Below are 15,148 nucleotides of genomic sequence, written 5' to 3'. Positions count from 1 at the left end.
ACACCAGGCAGCCGCTGCGGGTTTTTTTTCCCTTTTTTTCCAAACTTTTTTTTTGGTCACCATTTTCTCCAGGCACCATTTCTGGTGTAACGTCGGGTGTTTCTTTTCACCAGCCAATCACCTTTCACGTTGCCACGTCCGTTGCCACGTCGCGCTGACGTACGCTAAACAAGCGCTGCCGTGCGCACAATGCAAACGAGCCCAAAGGCGCGCAAAAATAAGCCGACCATTGCTTAGACACAAAGTCAGACCTGGCAACGCAGCCTAGGCCAATCATGTGTGAGAGATCTACCAGCTATGGGGCAGAGACGCCACCGTATCTTAGCAACAACTACAGCGCTCACTCTCATTGGTCCTGTCACGCTAAGAGCAGTCTCCAGACAATGGCATCGCAGACAGCTTGCTGTTACTGCTGTAGCCATCACAGGCAGTTGCAGCACGACGGACAGGGCGCTGTGATAGCTGCCATGTCGCTAACGCTAATCTGGTTGTCATGCCTGCAGCGGCTGTGCAATCACTTTGTCAACAATGCACGTTCGTGTGGTGAATGTCTATATTGCTGCTCAGTTCGTCCATTGTACATGGTGTATGTTTGTGTGTGTCTTCTGGAGAACTATGTCGCTCCACAGCAACTACAGTAACTAACGTAATGGCAGGACCGCCACGTGCAACGCATGTTAGGCTGCATTATGGTCATGTAGTAATTTCACATAATTTCGCTCCGATTACAGCAGTGTTTATCAACCCTTTCACGCCGCCCCCCCCCCCCCCCCCCCCACAAATACACGTACTTGATCTGGGACCCCCCCATTCTGTTAGACTCCGTTCCACAAGTAAATATTGTGAAAATAGCCGATCTACAAGCTCGAAACGCCTCACGTTGAGAGGCTTTGTAAGCTTGGAGATCGGCTATTTTCTACATGATTGCCTCTTTCTTACATTCTTTGCCAATGTGGCCCATGTTTTCATAGCATAGTTTATTGACTACTTCTGTTGCAGAAATGGCCATTTCCTTTACTTTCGGTTTTTTATTGTCTCCACCAGGCCGAAAGGCATGGCGCAAGACTATGTTTCACCCCCTGTCCGTCCGTCTGTGATAGCTAATCTCTCACATCGTTGACTTGATCGCAGCAAAATAACAGCCCGATGTGGAGAGTCAGTGAGAGCTGGATAAACGACGTAAAATGTGTCAAAAGGAGTCTGTACGGCTGTCGATAAATGAACACATGACGTCAGTGGGAGAGGAGATATTGTGTCTTTTGGACAAACAGCAGCGTGGTGCTGATGTTTGTTGTGTCAAGCAGCTTAATGTCAGAGTGTTTGTGTTGGAGCGCCTCAGTGCGGCTGCAGAGTTCATGTGCAACCTCTTCCACAGAGACACAGAGACACTAGAAACTCTGCTGGGGAAAAAAAACACAGCTGGGCATTGACTTTCCTATGGACATTGATCTACACACTGCAGGTATATCTGCTACACACACAACATCAAACTACACACTGCAGGTATGATGCAGCGTTTGCATTACAGCCAGCATGCCAGCGTAGTTCCCATATGGTTTCAAGGTGGCCTAAACCATATGGACCCCATGTCAGCAATGTCAGCGCCATCCACTTCAGTCCCAACTGCGATGCCCATGCAGGCTATAAGTAGCTTCTACCTGGCCCTTAGGTGGGCCCCAACTAGCCATGTTTATGTGGGACCAAGGCGGGTCCTAACTGCGTTTGCCCATGCAGGCTTTCACTGGGTTCTACCTGGGCCCTAGGTGTACCCTAACCAACCACAGTGCAGTGCCCATCGCTCCAATTGTTGTGATGTCAGGGCTCTCAATACTGCACATTGGTGGAGGAGGAGGGGCCGCAGGGCGACCGCACACATCGCTGAACCAATGGTAGCCCACGGATGTTTCCTCTGTGGATTTACAATCTGCCCCTCTATGCCACATATCATCCGCACTACAGGGTCTTCACTGACCGAGCCACGGCCCCACTCACCCTCATGACGCTACGCCACTTAAACGTGCCGCAGCATGCGCTGGGTTGCCAGGTTTGCACAGCCTGCGCCAGAAACAAGCAACCACCTTCATGAAAAAAAAAAAAACACCGAAATGGTCCGCAATGTTCCAGGGGTGTCCCCGCGCGTCCCAACACTCCACAGGGGGTCAGTGGACCATCAGGGGGTCCGCGGACCCCCTGATGGCGGATGAAACATAACAAATATTATTTCTTCAAATTTTTTCCTTTTTCAAAAAAAAATTTCCACAGTTTAACTCCGGCGATTTGGGGCCCCCAATATACACACGGCCACGCTGGGCCCCGTGCGCGGCTGGGGTTGAGGGGGGCGTAGCCCCCCGAAACTCTAGTAACATATAACATATAAGTGGACTGCTTCTATATAAAAATGGGGCAAGAAGCAGGTGTAAATTGGGGCCGTGCAATAGGTGTCACACAAAGGACAAGTAGGCAGGGAAGAGACAATGGATGCCCAATGGTGTACAGTTTGTCTCCAGAGGGGCGATTAGCTGTACAGCAGTGAATAAATGAATGAATTAAATAACCATACTGTCGATGTAAGGCATATGTTGTTTGATTATTATTCTTTTCCTATTTATGTTTGACAGCAACAATCGGTTGCATTTTAAGTGTCAGGGATCACACAAATACCATAAAAGCTTGACTTAGTGAAATGTTATGGCTAGAGTTTAAAATAAATCTGCTCAGGAGGTGATAATTGCAAATCTTGCACAGCATTTCTTATTTCTAATGTTATATTGTTCTGACGTGTACAAGGTCAACTCAATTCAAGACCCTGAGCTAGCTTTTAGTCAATTTCTTAATATTTTTAATTCCATTACTGAGAAACATGCACCTTATAAGAACTTCAGAGTTAAAAATCGTTCGAGTCCCTGGTTTACAGCGGATCTCAAAATGGCCCTCCGCCACAGAGATGTGGCCTGGTCAAAGGCCAGAAGTTCTGGCATACCAGCCGACTGGTCATCATTTAAGACACTGCGAAATAAAGCCATCATTATGGTTAAAAAGGCAAAATCAGATTTTTATTTATCCAGTTTTGCTAAGACGCAAGGTAATGCGGCCAGTTTTTGGAAGGTCGTAAAGTCCTTAAAAGTCACAAATCAGTAGTGAAAATGGGGTTGTTTTAATGAACCAGATATTTGTGATGCTTTTAACAATCATTTTATACTAGCTGGTCATCTATTTGACAGACAGTCTGTCAATATTGCGCTATCAGATCGTGGTGGTGAATCAATCACTGACAATTCACTCAACCTGTCCCCCCCCATGTTTTACATTTAGACAAAAAAACACATTCTTAGGTTTTAATTGCACTTGCACAAATATGCACTAAAAAATCAAAGGGCGCAGATGATCTTAGCCCATATCTGCTGCACCTTAGTGCACGTTTAATTGCTGCACCACTTGCCCATATTTTTTATTTAACACTTACATCAGGCTCAATTCCCGCAATTTGGAAAAATGCACAAGTCATACCACTACACAAGGGTGGTGATCAGTCAGATTTAAATAACTATCGGCCAATATCAAAATTGTGCTGTCTAGCCAAGATCCTTGAGTCCCTAGTCAGTTCACAGGTACGTGCATTCCTGAACACACATAACATACTCCAACCTCAACAGTCAGGTTTTAGACCAGGTCACAGCACTGTGACAGCTACAACTCTTGTCACAAACAATATACTAACCGGTCTAGATAATCACTGTGCAGCTATTTTTATAGATCTCTCTAAAGCATTCAACACCGTGGATCATCCTATTTTATTACAAAAGCTATCCTCCATTGGCTTGGATGATCTATCTGTCAGATGGTTTTCCAATTATCTGACGGATAGAACACAAGCTGTTGTAGCTGATGGTTTTAGATCTAGTTCTCTATCTATTGGTAAAGGTTTCCCTCAGGGTTCAATTTTGGGCCCCCTTTTGTTCACCCTCTATGTTAATAATATTGCACTCCCCTCCCCGCAATGGGATGTCCATTTGAATGCGGACGACACAATTTTATACAGCATTGGCCCAACGCTTGAAGCGGCCACTGCAAATTTGCAGACTGCCTTCAATAGGTTTCAAAGGGCTCTAATTCAACTTAAGCTTGTCCTGAACGCTAACAAAACAAAATGCATAGTATTTACCAGATCTCCAAACACAAATCCCTCTACTGGTGTTTACACTCTAAAATGTGAACAAATTGAACTGGTCTCATCTTATAAATACCTGGGCATTTGGCTAGATTCCAAGCTCTCGTTTAATATTCATGTGGAGAACCTAACCAAAAAACTAAGAGGGCAGATTGGTTTCCTCTACAGAAACAGGTCTTGTTTTTCTTTTTCCAGCAGATAAACTGTTATTCAATCTGTCATAATGTCTGTATTTGACTATGGTGATGTGCTATACATGCATGCTTCAATCTCTACACTTAAGCCTCTTGAAGCAGTCTACCACAGTGCCCTACGTTTTATCACTGGTGATGACTATCACACCCATCACTGTATTTTATATGACAAAGTGGGTTGGTCATCTCTCGCAGTATGCAGAGAGCAACATTGTATTCTTTTTATTTATAAGGCCTTGTGTGGCAAGCTTCCTCTATACCTATCTTCGCTCTTAGAACCAAAGGTTTCTGGACACTCAACACGTTCACAAAAACACATTAGATATACCAGTCCACGTAAGAGCAGTGAACAAGGAAAGACTGCCTTCATGTATTATGCTCCACACAAATGGAACAAACTTCAGGACTCTCTGAAACTGGAGCGATTGGTCTCAATAGAGACATTTAGGGCACTTCTCGAGGACACATTTCATAGTAACTGCACCTGTTTCATGTAACACTGTTTATTTGCATCTGTGATGATTGTAATATGATTCAAATGTTTGTTATTGTTTTTCATTATGTATGTATTTTATATGTGTTATATGCTGTTATCAGGGCGTCCCTGAAAAAGAGAGCTTGCTCCCAGTGGGCTCCCCTGAATAAATAAAGGAAAGAGAGAAAAGGTGGGTTCATTAATAGCATCATTATGCTAGTTATGGTTTTCTCTTGCAGTTTTCTAAATAAACAACATGTTGGAGTCGGGTAAAGGAGGTACTTGGGTTCAGAAATCAGGGAAAGGTGTATGAAGCCAATACGTTTGAGATCCACTGGCCTGTGGTGTACATTGTATATTGCATATTATTGTATGTAGCTTCTTAATTCATAGCTCATAATTTGCTAATGTTTCTAATCTGTAGTTATTTGGTGTAATGCACCAATTGCAAAAATAAAACATAATTTTATGTGCAAACTAACTTTTATGGACAATACAAATGTGAGTGAGTGAGTGAGTGAGTGAGTGAGTGAGTGAGTGAGTGAGTGAGTGAGCGAGCGAGTCAGTCTGCATGGTGATGTGGTGAGAGCTGTGTTACCTGTCAGTGGTGTGTTTGATGCTGGCAGATCGGTCCCGGCGTAGAGGGCCCGGTTCAATGGTGGGCAGCCCTGTGGCAGAGGTGGTGGTGGTCCACGATGACGAGATCTTTCTAAGCAAACCTGGGGGTAGGCTCCGCCTGAGACGCTGCACACACACACGCACGCACGCACGCACGCACGCACACACACACACACACACACACACACACACACACACACACACACACACACACACACACACACACACACACACACACACACACACACACACACACACACACACACACACACACACACACACACACACACACACACACACACACACACACACAGTACAATCAAACTAAATACACAAAAAAGTTGGAAATTGTAACCTAGGCAATACCCACTGTATAGCAGCAGATATTCATTATAATTAGAAAGATATACAGTATTCTAAAACGGCTAGTCCCATTCCTTGATTCTAATTGGCAGGTTTCCGTTTAGTAGATGTGATAAATGAGAAATCTACACCTTAGATCAGTTTATATCAATCCCAGGTGCGTTATTTCTTTCCACAGTGTGGGTTGTATGTCAAACACATTGTGTTTGACGTACATGGGCCAGACATGTCCGAAAAACATTATGAATTTCTATCAAATATCTTAGTTACCATGAGATTGACCTAACAGTAAAGTTTTGTTTCTCTATGTGTTTGTTTGGGAAAGGTTTACGTCTTCACACAGCCTGGCTATGTAGACAAGCACTAGTCTCTGTCATCAATCAAAGAGATCAATCAATGAAAACAAACAAAAAGTGATCTGTTGCCATATTTGTAACCATTTTAGAAAAGCAATAAGCCACGCGAGGTCTCAGTTTAACTCTATTATATAATGTCTGAGAGGGTCGGAGGCACTCCGCTGATGCGTTATGCCTCACTACGCCCCTCAGCCATTATAAAATACAAGGTAAACTGAGACCTCTTGTGGCTCATTGCTTTAGTACTGTACAATTTGATTCATGAAAAGACTCCTTTTGGAAGTTGCTGACATGTCTTCACCACAACTACACATCCGTTATCAAAAATATAAACGGCTGTAACTGCACATGTGTATAAACAGCTCATGAAGCTAATAAAGAGTGATTTATTAGGATGCATGCATAATGCCAAAGTTCAGTGCATATTTCAGCTTGGGGAAATGGATAAAAAAGGTCCCCTCCAACCGCTCTGAGTACATGGAATCACTGTTGCAGATTCCACAGCAGCAACGTTTTACCATAGTTCTTGTTATGAATGTTCTTAATTGTTGTGGTAGATGTGCGTGGTAGATTCACCTATGGTATGAATGACGCTTAATAAGCTAGCATTGGACAATCGCTATTGCGGGGTGAGGCGGCTAAGAGATTCAACTTGTCCAATCGCAATGAACAAGTTGCAATGCATTTTTGTATTTCACACAAACACATCGCTCACATGAATCTGCCATTGTAACGATAAACATGTTGCTCTCTCTCTCTCTCTCTCTCTCTCTCTCTCTCTCTCTCTCTCTCTCTCTCTCTCTCTCTCTCTCTCTCTCTCTCTCTCTCTCTCTCTCTCTCTCTCTCTCTCTCTCTCTCTCTCTCTCTCTCTCTCTCTCTCTCTCTCTCTCTCTCTCTCTCTCTCTTTCTCTCTCTCAGCTATTTCATATTCCTACCTTTAAACCGGAACTACCCTGGGGAGAGTGATACCAACATGGAAGAACCTCATGCACTGGTTTTGCCAACATGGAGTTAATTCTCTCAGTTTGGCAGTGAGTCAATCTACTGTACACTCTGAATGCTCACATAGAATGAATCCATTTCCACGTTAATTTCAACACAGGGAGAATCTACTGTAGGCCGCGGGCAGGCAATTTGGATCCTAAACAAGTTTAGCGTTAAATTGTTAGCTGTCGTGTGGCTCTGTAATGGTCAAGTTTAATTCAAACCATCAGATAGATGGGAGGGTGGGAGCAAAAGAGAGAGAGAAACAGTGATGGAGACAAAATGAGACAATCGGAAATCAGAAAATTAGGTCTGATGTATGTATGCCATATCAGATGAAGTCAGGGATATTGTAAACTGGGGTGAGACATGCAGCATACAGTAACTAAATTAAACCATCCACCATACATCACCAAAGTAAACATCAAAATAACTACAGAAAGCCTGAGTAATTTATGTTGGCTGTCTTGTAAGTTCAATTGCATTGACTTACATTATGATCTTGAAATACTGCATTTGTTATTTCCATTGTCACTGTGATAAAGACCAAATCAAATGCCATTCGAATGCACAGCACAAGGGAGCTGAATCACCAAGTTTAAACATCATCACCTCATGCAGAGTACAGACCAGTGAATTCCCAATGAGTTGGAATGAGGCAGCATTTCAATGAGTTCCACTGCATGGGCTGAGCAGTTGAGTGCGTTCAGGCAGCGGCGTTTAAGCCACTAGTCACTCTCCTGGTAGGCTATCCTGCATAGCATCACACGCTTTATTTAGTCTCTCCGCTGCCTTAAGTGCCTGCATGCATTTTGAAAGGCGGCAGTCTTGTAAAACATTAAATAGACCCCTTGAAGCCTCTGTGTCATTGTCAGCTACATTTGAGCTCTGCACAGTGCTAGTAAGAAGGGGTGAATTGGGGATGATGTGTATGCTGAGTGAGATACACCCTTTGTCTTTGTGTTTGTTTGTTTGTTTGTTTATGTTTGTTTGTTTGTTTGTTTGTTTGTGTGTGTGTGTCCTAGTTGTACACCTTTACCTCCCTTATAATAACACAGCATGCATATATTAACCAGTTGTAAAACCAAAAGGACCCTACCAATATTACTGCAGATAATTTTTCCATTATCGTTATATCGTGTCATGTGCAATGTCTGTTTTTTGGTTGTTGTATTTGTACACAGTATCAAATGTTTCAAAGAAAAGAGGTTGCACAGCTCGTAGTCACGGTGCAATTACTTCTTGTTATTATTTAAGACACCACCGTTTCGACACCACCGTTTTCGAGTATGTCTTCTTCAGGGTATCACATAACATGTACGTAATGTAGCCAATGCTACTGTTGCCAACTGCCCTCACTACCTCACCAAATTATTTTGTCCCTCAGATTTTTTGTTTGTAATCTCCCGACCACAATTTTTCTCACACACTCAATTCTCAACAATTGAGACGTAACTACGGATATCATGGAGCAACTAGTGAGGTCACCATTTTCATTAGATAGGATACGGCCAGAATGATGGGCAACAGCGGCCCTGATTGGCAGTTATGTTTAGTAAACAAGTAATCGGGTTAAACATGCAAAAACATGCATGGTTCTTTAACATTGACACTGTATGAGCTGACTGAGAAGTGAGAAGTAAATCTGTGCATTTCTATACTCTTACACAAAGTGCTTTATCACCCATTCACATGCGCATTTATCACCCATTCACACACGCACACGCACGCACGCACGCACGCACGCACGCACACACACACACACACACACACACACACACACACACACACACACACACACACACACACACACACACACACACACACACACACACACACACACACACACACACACACACACACACACACACACACACACACACACACACACACACACAGCTCATCTGGAGAAGCTAGGGGTTCAGTGTCATGAAGCTTCTGGTTCCCCGACAGAAACCTACCTTTGGAATGGCCAGCTTCTCAGTTTTTTCAGCCCCCTCCTCCGAATCAGAACAGGTGTGTATGTCTGCTGAGGCGCGGGGCCGATGGAGTGACTGGAGACTGATGTGGGTACCGAGGAGATTACTGACGGCCCGCAAGGAGCTGCAGGTTTTGGGGGGCAGCGAGGGGTCTGCCAGCAGATCTGAGATCAGCCCATGGGCCTCGCCCATCACCGCGATGTCAACCGTCACGCTGGTGCCCATGGACTATGGAGAGAGAGAGAGAGAGAGAGAGAGAGAGGGGAGAGAGAGAGAGAGAGGAGAGGAGAGGGAGAAAGACACTGTCATTTGACACATCTTTTCTGGCATACAGGAATGATGATTCAACAGTGAAAAGACGTCACTGACGCTCACTATACTGAGTCACTAAAGAGGCAACCTGAGGAGCAGGCACCTGTGCTGTGTTTATAATGAAGTGAAAACTAAACAGATGAGAGAGAAAACATTGTACAGTGCACTGATTCCAGACTGTGCGTGCGTTTTCCTGTTACTCAGGATTATACATTTATAAGAGAGAGAGTTTATGATCCAGAGTTACAGGAAGCAGACATCACACACGCACACACACACACACACACACACACACACACACACACACACACACACACACACACACACACACACACACACACACACACACACACACACACACACACACACACACACACACACACACACAATCACCACTAATATTATGGATGTGCATTATTGACCAAAATCTATTTTCGAGTAGTCTCTTAAGAATGAATACCCCCTCCTCCAAAAAGAAAAACGACAATCTTCCAATACATTTGCGAAATGTCTTTATATGTGTACGTCTGTCGGACGGACTTCAAACTCGGCGTGCACGTCGCCAACGACCCGAGGGAGGGCTGTGATGCTTAAGTTAACCACAGACCTTGATTTCGGCATAAAACCTATGGTAAAAAGCATAAGAAATCTGCCGATGGAACCCATTGCTAACTCATCTCTGAGTTATGGAACCAAAATTAAAGTGCTATTAATGAACTTAAATAAAGATAAAGGTTCAGGGTTAAAGTACTCATAACACTAAATAAAGATTCAAAAACAAACACACCTTCCTACAAATCAACATAATGAATGACAGAATGACAGAAAGATGAGATGCAGGTATCTGAGAATATATCACACAAAAAAACTTTTCAGAATGCTTAGTAGCCAACCCACACGGAAAGAAAATATATGAACCTATATTGCCACATATATGTTCAATATATATGCCAAATATATGAAATTGGCCCCCTACATATATGTCTCTCAACATATATGCACATATATATCCATATATGCACATATATGTGCATATATATGAATGCTGCATATATGCCCATATATGTACATATATATGTACATATATATGCATATATATATGCACATATATGTGCATATATATGAATGCTGCATATATGCCCATATATGTAGGGGGCCAATTTCATATATGCATTATATATTATATATGCTAAATATAGGTAATATATGTTTATTTACACATATATGTTAAATATAGGTCATATATGTTTATTTACACATATGCAGTATGTTAAGGATATGTATACCTACATAAATACAAATATGCATACCTACATTAATTAAATAAAACACAATATCTAGAAGTTATTAAACATTTATTCAAAATCTCAATTAAACATAATCACAACAGAAAATAATTGGTTGATCTTAGACAGGAATAATAATTTCAATTATCTGCCTTTCGGCGATGCCTGAGCAACTTGCTGTTGATGGCTTGACCCAGCTGGCCTTTAGTTGCGTGCGGTCACTTCTTCATTGTTGCCTCTGCAAAGAGACCAAAAGGACATGAGACAACAGTGGAAAAATGCCTCAAGTCTATCTTCTAAAGACTCCAAGTATATAAGTTTTGCTACACCACCTGATTTAGTGTACATGAGTTTCCTTGTGAGTTTATCGGCTGATAGCCCAAAGCCTTTATTCAAACAGTATCTATTTTATTAGTTTATTAGTTTTTTTTCATAAACATGCAATTATTTTGAATTGTCTGAAAAGTGAGTGCATTTATGAGTCCAAGACACCTTCTATATTTACAATTATTGGTTAGAATTGTGTAATAATAATAATAATAATAATAATAATAATAATAATAATAGAATTATGTAAGTTTGTCTTGTCGAATGATCTCATGGTATGTTTGACATCTAAAAAACTAAATAAATGATAAAAATCTACTAAAATATGACCTAAGACGGCAAAGCAATATGCAAAATACGATAGGGGTATCGCAACTGGCTCACCTTTACAGGTACTCGCCCCTGCGCCATCTGTGAGCCAGTGGCATCGCTCTCTCCATCTCTCCTTCCCTCAAGGCACTTTTCTGGCTGAGCAGCTTTGTCGTTTTGGTGCCAATGGGTTGATCCCAACGAAACATCTGAAATCAAAAATCACATATGGAAAAGGTGCACTCATAGCTGCTCTACAAGAGAGCACATTTTACTACATATGATGGTTCTACTTCAAGCAGAAAGTTACCTTTGAATGAATTCAGGCGTGCTCCTGTGCACCAGAGTGAAGTTGTAATAACTGGAAAAGCCTGCCAGTCCAGCCAGGAAGTTGATCTGTGGAGCCACACCGACCGGACCCTCAATGCTCAGCATCCATTTTGTAGCTGTGAGAACTTCACCTTAACATAATTAGACATATATGGTTTGCATGTTAACAGTGTTCGTCTGTTGCTTTCCACATAACAATAGATTGTTAAACTAAAACATGACCTCCATATAGTCTCCGTATTTGCAATGCTTTAAAACAGATTAGAAAAAACAGTTTACACTACCTAAGACAATTAGACGAGTCGGGAAGCTTCATTATCCTTTCAACAACTGCTGCTGTCACCATGCAACACCTAAAGGACAGAAAAACAAATAAAAATTTAGTCATTGACCCCAGATCAACAGTTGAGGGTAACAGCTTCAACTTGGGCATAACACAAGTTTACAGGTGTAAAAGGGTGGCATAATGTTTTGTACAGGCTACCCATTAATTTTATTTGCATACATAGTATTAAGAATTATAAAGGAGGAACATGTCAAACAACAAAAAAGAAAAGTATCAAACGAAAGTAAAAGGTATCCAAAAATGTAATAAAAGACATCCTCAGACTCTATTGAAAGACGTCACGTAGCAGCAGATGTTTTTTTCACCTGAAAATCGTCTTCGCACTTCTTCTTGTCGTGTCCAGTCTTTGCACTGGTTTTAAGTGCTCACTAGCTGCCAGCCAGGTGTTTCTTTCAGCATCTGTGATAGTAGAAATAGACATAGATATTATTTGTGCGTCAGTAATTTAAAATGTAATGTTAACTCATCAGATTGCTCATAATTCATTCAGTTCTTCTGATTAATTTGGCAAAGTGTTTCGCAGAACTGATTAATGATTAATGTTGTACAAATCAGTGGTTCTCAAACATGTTCATGTCAAGGACCCCCTAATTATTAGCCTATGTACTTGGCTATAGGACTCAAGATTTGAATTACAAAAGTGTTTCAGAAATATTCCACACAGTTTGTTTACAGTGTTTTTTTAGTTTTTTAATAGCTGATCTACAAGCTCACAACGCATCACCATGCGCTGCACTGTGAGCTTGTAGATCTGCTATTTTCAAATAGGCAATTTATAGGGTTTAAGTGGTTAAACTGATTTTGATGCTATATAACCTCATTTACCTGGGGACCACCTGGAAACCCCCCAATGACCCCTGGGGGTCCCTGGAGCCCACTTTGAGAACCACTGATAAACATTACCTGCTTTTGTTAGCTAGCTGTGTGCAAAACAAAACTAAGTATTTTTTGTACTTTGTACTGTAGGTTTCAAACAAAATTCATAGATATGATAATAATAATTAATTACAGTCAAAATAAATGAGTCCAACATTAGCTTGTGTTGTGGACTGATTTATACCTGATAAACACTGACATGCACCACATGGAAATTAATATGCTAATGCCATGTCTAAGACTGTGTTACACGCCCCAAAAACCTTATCTACAAGCTCACAATGTGACGCTGTGAGCTTGTAGATCAGTGATTTTTGGGCGTGCAACAGTGTCTTACGACGAAACATAATTTAAGCTAGAACTGAGCGAATCACTGTATCATGAGTCATGAGGAAACTTCAACCTGTTTTTTGCTATTTCTCCATTTACGGCCCTACATCTACATATACGTTCATATTTCAAATATAAAGTGCTTACCTCATGGCCACGGATGTTACAATTCACTTCGGGTGGGTGTAAGTATCCGTATATTCCAGATTGTTCATAAAAAAGCATTTTAATCCGATCGGTGGCCATTGTGTCATAGACTTACGATGTATCAGAGTGCAGTACACCTCCCAACCGATAGGGTCACGTAGTTGAACGCATAAGGAAATACGGAGGAAATGGCCACCGATCAAATTAAAATGCTTTTTATTGAACAATACAGACAATACGGGTATTTCTGAGTGCCCGAGTAGACTTGTAACATCCATGGCCATAGAGTAAGCACTTTATATTTAAAATCTGAACGTGTATGTAGATGTACAGGTTCTAAATGGAGAACGTGCAAAAAACAGGATTAAGTTCAGCCATGACGCTCGTGACGGACGAGCGTCGTGTGATACATGGCTAATAAAAACTGCACGTTTACGATACTAACAAGTTGGATGACATTTTAATTCCATAAACTAATTAAACTTACCTGTTATCTAGTAGAGTAGAAGCATGGAATCAAGCTGTTTGTAAATAAATGTTCGCTCAGCCGAGACGGAGCCGACAGACGTTAGTTTCACTTTCTCCGCCTCTGTTCAAATTCTAATAAGCTCCGCCCTTAGCTGCGTGACGTAATGTCGCACTGTAGGTGTCACAGTGGTTCTCAACCTGTGGGTCGGGACCCCCAGGGGGATCCCCACATGATTGGGGAGTGGGGGGGGGGGGGGGGGTCCCCAGATGACAGTGAAGTGACAATTTAAGTAACCATTTTAATACCTAAAAAAATAAAAATAATAATACAAATAAAATAATTACTGCATCAAAAGTAATCAACAAACTATACTAAAAAACTGGTCAAATGTTGGCCAAATTGCTAAATAATATAAGAAAGAGGCAAAATAGCCCATCAAGGCGTTGTGAGCTTGTTGATCGGCTATTTTCAAAATATTGATCTGTGGAACTGAGTCAATTAAAACTAAATGCCTCAACTCCTACATTACAAGTACATAATATAGCTGCAAGCAGCGATAATATGGGGCCAGGAGAGAGAAAGAGAAATGATAATTCCTTTAACAGGTCAGTTCATGAAAGTCCTTGCGGTCTTGTTTCCAATGAGTGCCTGTGAGCAATTAGGGGTTAAGAGTCTTGCTCAGGGACAAATTTCATTGACACATTTGCTGACCTGGCCTGGAATCGTACCTGGGGCAACCAGAGTCTCTGGCTCCCTAACCACTCAGCTATGGCCACCCCTCAGAGAGAGAGAGAGAGAGAGAGAGAGAGAGAGAGAGAGAGAGAGAGAGAGAGAGAGAGAGAGAGAGAGAGAGAGAGAGAGAGAGAGAGAGAGAGAGAGAGAGAGAGAGAGAGAGAGAGAGAGAGAGAGAGAGAGAGAGAGAGAGCCATGGAAACGGAATAGAATGAGTCATGTTTTTTGCATTTCAACTTAAATGAGTCTGCATCAAGTGAGGCTTGAACCGGCAACCTTACGGTCATGAAGCACTCTTAGGTAGCTGCAACACTACCTATAGTGCTATATCTTTGTCCAGGCTGATATTGTCTGTTGAGGATCACAAACTCTTGCCTTCTGTCATGACCCAAGCCCATGTTTCACTAACACTAAGATCACTCGTTCACAAACCATTTACCAATGAAGAAATTGTACATCTCCTCAGAACCAAAATTAGTGAAAGTAGCCGATCTACAAGCTCACAAACCATTAAAAGTTGTCAGATTGTACATTGGCTATTTTCACA

The 15,148-nt window shown here is 41.9% G+C and overlaps 1 protein-coding gene and 1 long non-coding RNA gene across 2 annotated transcripts in view; both read right to left on the bottom strand.

Moving 5' to 3' along the window:
* The window catches only part of pde3a (phosphodiesterase 3A, cGMP-inhibited), a 76,876-nt gene that overhangs the window by 17,550 nt on the left and 44,178 nt on the right, over window positions 1–15,148 (bottom strand). Inside the window, exons 3-4 of the mRNA XM_084064656.1 lie at window positions 9,120–9,365; window positions 5,436–5,581 (exon numbers count right to left, since the gene is read on the bottom strand). Coding sequence (XP_083920782.1) covers window positions 5,436–5,581; window positions 9,120–9,365 — 392 coding nt within the window. The remainder of the gene's footprint in view (window positions 1–5,435; window positions 5,582–9,119; window positions 9,366–15,148) is intronic.
* On the bottom strand, window positions 10,788–13,993 carry LOC311050797. Its single transcript, XR_014601321.1, has 6 exons — window positions 13,888–13,993; window positions 12,353–12,446; window positions 11,986–12,054; window positions 11,682–11,832; window positions 11,447–11,580; window positions 10,788–10,973 (listed from the first exon to the last, which is right to left on the bottom strand). It is a non-coding gene; the product is annotated as an uncharacterized lncRNA (long non-coding RNA).

The sequence above is a fragment of the Gymnoscopelus microlampas genome, assembly GCF_963454915.1.
Source record: "Gymnoscopelus microlampas genome assembly, chromosome: 8".
In the NCBI taxonomy this organism is placed as follows: Eukaryota; Metazoa; Chordata; class Actinopteri; order Myctophiformes; family Myctophidae; genus Gymnoscopelus; species Gymnoscopelus microlampas.
Note: the sequence above shows the minus strand (reverse complement) of the source record. Positions and strands in the feature narration are given on the sequence as shown.